The following is a 5166-nucleotide window of genomic DNA, read 5'->3' on the forward strand; positions in this document are numbered from 1 at the left end:
CTGTACCCAGCCTCGCTCATACCCTGAGACTGCACCATCAGCCTGAGACAGCCCAGAGCCTCACCTGGCTGAGACCAAGACGTTGCTGGCAGGGGCCCGCTGGGAATCCAGGATCCTTCTCTTGAATTCCTCCAGGCTAGCTGGGTCTGCCGAAAGAGGGAGGGGTCAGGCCTAACTGGGTGCCTTAGTAGCCCTGCCTCCAGGGCCAGGGATGGGCTGGCAACCCGGGATACAAGGTGGAATCCGCCCCCCATCTTGGCCCTGCCCTGTCACTCACCGATAGGTGGAGGGTTGGGGACGGGGACTGCAGGTCTTGGCCCAGGAATCGTCAACTGCGACTGTGGGAAGAAGAGTGAAGGGAGGCTGGTGGAGGCCAGTGCCCCCAAACACGAGTCCTAGGGAGTTTCCTGCCTTTCTACACCCTTAGAGACCTGAGGTCCTTCCAGGGCAGAGAAACCGACAGATACCCATGGAAGAAGGACACGCAGGATGACGGATACATAATCACCTGCAGCCATCTGCCCTGAAATGACTGGGAGCTGCCCAGAGACCCCATTCTGCGGGGGTCCTGCCTCGGTCTCCACTACAGTCTCAGTGCCGCCCTGACTCCGACCCGTGGCCCCAGCTGAGCCTACCTAGCCAATCCTGTCCCAGACCGAAGCTGACCCGCTCTGCAGACCACCAGGACTTCTGCCCTCAAGGCCATCAAACAGCCCTAAAGGAGCTCCTCCAAACCTGAGATCCAACCAGTCCTGAACTCAGTTACCTAAAGTTGGGTCCTAACTTGAAAACAGGACCTCCCTTAGAATCAAATCCAATCTCAATGACAGATCTGATATATTACTTTACGTCTAACTCTGACCATAACCCATCCCCTAGACCCAGCTGCTATGAAAAATCTACTCCACAACTTCATTCCCTGAGCCCCAGCCCTGTATTCCCCTATGACCACCCATAAATACTTTCCCAATACCACACTCAACCCCAACTCAACCTTAGACCTCAGCCTCTACCTGAGTTAGAATTCTAACCAACCTCAGCCCAAGATCAATAGTCACCCAGCTTCTACACTAGACCCAACACTGACCCTCACTGGAACCCTGGTATATCCCTGCTCTAACTCAGGATCACCTAATCCTTCCCTTCAAATATATCCCAACGCCAACCCAACTTGGCCCCAACCAACCACCCTAAACTCAACTTAGTCTCAACTCCTAACCCATGGTCAATTCCAACCCCAATCTTAATGCCCACAAAGTGCTGAATCTACCCTTAGCCCCAAACTTCTAATCATCCCTAGCCCCACCAACCACCTATAGCAACCTAAACCTCAACTCCAGCCTTAACTCAATGCAATCCCAAAACCACTGAAATTTACTTGACCTAGATACAATGACCACTCTGCATGCAACCTCTGACCCAACTTTTAACCTTTCCTCACAATCCACCTTCCAAACTCAATCTAATTCTAAGACTAATGAAATTCTACTTGAAACCCTTACCTTAACGGAAATCAACTCTAGACACAGGAGTCACCAATAATTCACCTTGATCCAAGTTTACACAAGTTTAGCATCCACATCAAGCCTTTCCTGTGACCTGCCTTAACCCTCATGCTAACCCCAGTGTCACTCCCAATCCTTAATCCAGCACCCTCTGATCCTTCAACTCAACTCAAATCCATCCCGACCCTGACCCCAACACTGAATGAGTCCCTAATTCTAACCCTAAGCCAATTTTGAGGCCCACCGCCTTCCTAAACTCCCCAATCTTTATCTCTTTCTTAATATCATTTCCAATCCAAACTGCACCACAGTCCTAATGCCAATAAAATCCTGTGTCAATACATGATCATAATCCTAAAGCCATTCTAGACTCATGGGCACCCATGTTTGATCCCAGCCTCAAGTCTAAATCCACCCTCAATGTCTCAACTCACCCCAGTCCCAAAGGAATCACAGTTTTAGATTCACCCCTCACTCAACCCTGGACCTGATGGACACCCTACCTCCGACTCCAGTCTTAACCCATCCCCTTTCTCAGTGCTGATACACTTTCTAAGCTCTGCCTCAATCCTAACATCAGTGAAACTCTGAAGCGAGTCCTAACAAACTCAATCTACACTGGGAAGCCAACCTCTAAAAGAAGTTAAAAAAAAAGCCAAGTTCAAACCCAAGTTCAACATCACCATCAACTTGGCCTCCAGACCCATCCCTCCAATGTAACCAGAATCTAGGGCCCCCTACCCACCTTCGCCTTGATACAGGTGTCCAGGGCTGAGTTGCTGACTGCCAACTGCAACTTGAGGTGCTCAGTCTCACGCTTCTTCTCTTCCAGCTCCTTGACCAGCCTGTCCCGTTCCTTCTGCAGTGCCACCTTCTCCTCCAGGGCCAGCTGGGTCTGGCGGGCACATTCTGCTTGGAGCTTGACAGCCTGGGCCTGCGCCTCCTTCTCCACCTTCTCCTTGGCCTCCTGACTGGCGCGCAGGCTCTGCTCGACCTCCAGTTTCTGGCGCTGGAGTTTCTCGTTCTCGAGGGTCACGCTGTCGATGCCAGCCCGCAAACTCCGGGCCAGCTCTTCCACCTTGGAGGTCATGATGGAGGGCAGGCTGTCGCAGGCTCTCTGGATGGAAGGCAGTTCCGAGCCGAGGGGATGGTACAAGTTGAAGCTCAGGGTACTGAGGGTGCGCGGGATGATGGAGTCCCTCCAGAGGTTTCGCAGATCCGTCTCAAACTTGTTCCTGTCCAGGGGGATGCAGAAGGCCTGCACCTTCCGCAGCCGGTCCTCAGCCAGCTGCCGTTCCTGCTGCTGCTGGTCTCGGGGTTTGCCGCACTCGGCCAGCTGTTCCTCTGCCACTCGCTTGCCCACCGTTAGACCGTCCTTGTCTTTGGTACATACCAACTTCTCCTTTGCCAGCTCCACCTCCAGTGTCTTGGCTTTCTGGGTCAGCGTGAGAGCCAAAGCTAGGGGTATAGGACCAGAAGACTCAGGAAGGTTGGGAGCTGCCAAGAGACTGGCCGGGGAATCTTGCCACCTTGCTCTCCACGGCCCATAACCCCGACTCCAGCCCTCACCCACTCACCATCGCAGCTCTTGTTAGCTTCCTTGAGGTGTTCTTGGCACTGCTTCTCACTCAGGATGATGGCGGCCATGTATCGCTGGTTGTTCATGTAAATCACCTGCCAGAATGGGACACAAGACAGAGCTCAGTGTCCAGCACGTGGGGCCCCTGCCCCCAGGTCCGCCCAGACCGCTGGGACGGGGCACCCAGGTCTGTCAATAAGGTGGTCTGTGTTGGCACAGTTCACAAGGGCAATAGCTTCTTCACAGGGGATGCTGGTCTGATCTTCAAAAGTTGTTACAAGTATAGACAGTGGAATACTACTCAGTCATAAAAAAGAATGACATTTTGCCATAAGTTCCAACACAGATGGACTCGAGGGGCATCTGTGACAAAGATCAACACTGTATGGTATCACCGATAGGCAGAATCTAAAAAATACGACAAACTAGTGAATATAACAGAACAAAAGCAGACTCACAGATGCAGAGAGCAGACTAGTGGTTACCAGTGGGAAGAAGGAAGAGGGAAGGGCCAATATCAGAGTTGGAAATCTTTTTTAAAATGGGTTATTATGGGATTATATGAAATCATGTGTGTGAAACTTTTGAAAATTGTAAAACATTATAGAATTTAAAGAACCTCTCATTCAAAAAAAAAAAGAAGATTAAAAAAAAAAATCCCACCCTTTCCCCTAGGCATTCTAGTCAACTAGGAAAAAAAAAAGTTTTGTGATTAATACTATTTGGCAATTAAAAGTTTTATATACTGATGCATTTTACAACCTGGAGCAATCTTGAAAACATTTACAGCCAATCAAAAATAGACGTTTAAGGGCTTCCCTGGTGGCTCAGTGGTAAAGAATTCGGCTGCCAGTGCAGGGGAGATGGGTTCAATCCCTGGAAGACCCCAAATGCCAAGGGGTCTGATCTTGGCCTGCATGCCACAACCACTGAAGCCTGCATGCCCAGAGCCTGCGCTCTGCAACAAGGGAAGGCACTGCAGTGAGAAGCCCATGCACTGCACCCAGAGACCGCCTGCGTGCAGCACCAAAACCCAGCACAGCCATAAAGTGAATAAATAAATATCTTAAAAAAAAAAAAAAAGATGTTCAACATGGATGCTAGTATGGGCTGGATTGTGTCCCCTACCCCAGATTTCCATGTCAAAGTCGTAATCCTCAGGACCTCAGAATGTAAATTTTTTTGCAGACAGGATCTTGAAAGAGGTGGTTAAATTAAGATGAGGTCATTAGGGTGGGCCTTTATCCACAATGACTGTAGTTCCTACAAGAGGAAATCTGGACGCCCAGACATGCACGGACGTGACATGAAGACACAGGGAGAAGGCAGCCGTCTGCAAGCCGGGGAGAGAGGCACGAAACAGCTCCTTCAACAGCTCCTTCCCTGATGGTCCTGTGTGTTAGTCACTTTAGTCGTGTCCGACTCTTTGTGACCCTATGACCTGTAGCCCACCAGGCTCTTCTGTGCATGGAATTCTCCAGGCAAGAATACTGGAGCGGGTTGCCATGCCCTTCTCCAGGGGATCTTCCCAATCCAGGGATTGAACCTAGGTCTCCCTCATTGCAGGCAGATTCTTTACCTTTTGAGCTACTTGGGAAGTCTTCAGATCAGATCAGATCAGTCGCTCAGTCGTGTCCGACTCTTTGTGACCCCATGAATCGCAGCACGTCCATCACCAACTCCTGGAGTTCACCCAGACTCACATCCATCGAGTCAGTGATGCCATCCAGCCATCTCATCCTCTATCGTCCCCTTCTCCTCCTGCCCCCAATTCCCCCCAGCATCAGAGTCTTTTCCAATGAGTCAACTCTTCGCATGAGGTGGCCAAAGTACTGGAGTTTCAGCTTTAGCATCAGTCCTTCCAAAGAAATCCCAGGGCTGATCTCCTTCAGAATGGACTGGTTGGATCTCCTTGCAGTCCCAGGGACTCTCAAGAGTTTTCTCCAACACCACAGTTCAAAGGCATCAATTCTTGAGTGCTCAGCCTTCTTCACAGTCCAACTCTCACATCCATACATGACCACAGGAAAAACCATAGCCTTGACTAGACGAACCTTTGTTGGCAAAGTAATGTCTGTCTCT

General features: G+C 50.4%; 1 protein-coding gene across 1 annotated transcript in view; it reads right to left on the bottom strand.

Moving 5' to 3' along the window:
• PLVAP (plasmalemma vesicle associated protein) overlaps window positions 1-5166 on the bottom strand; it is a 19428-nt gene that overhangs the window by 5751 nt on the left and 8511 nt on the right. The window contains exons 2-5 of the mRNA XM_010845627.1: window positions 3083-3179; window positions 2251-2963; window positions 278-338; window positions 65-146 (exon numbers count right to left, since the gene is read on the bottom strand). Coding sequence (XP_010843929.1) covers window positions 65-146; window positions 278-338; window positions 2251-2963; window positions 3083-3179 — 953 coding nt within the window. The remainder of the gene's footprint in view (window positions 1-64; window positions 147-277; window positions 339-2250; window positions 2964-3082; window positions 3180-5166) is intronic.

This window comes from Bison bison, unplaced genomic scaffold (genome assembly GCF_000754665.1).
Source record: "Bison bison bison isolate TAMUID 2011002044 unplaced genomic scaffold, Bison_UMD1.0 scf7180017864221, whole genome shotgun sequence".
Lineage (NCBI taxonomy): Eukaryota > Metazoa > Chordata > Mammalia > Artiodactyla > Bovidae > Bison > Bison bison.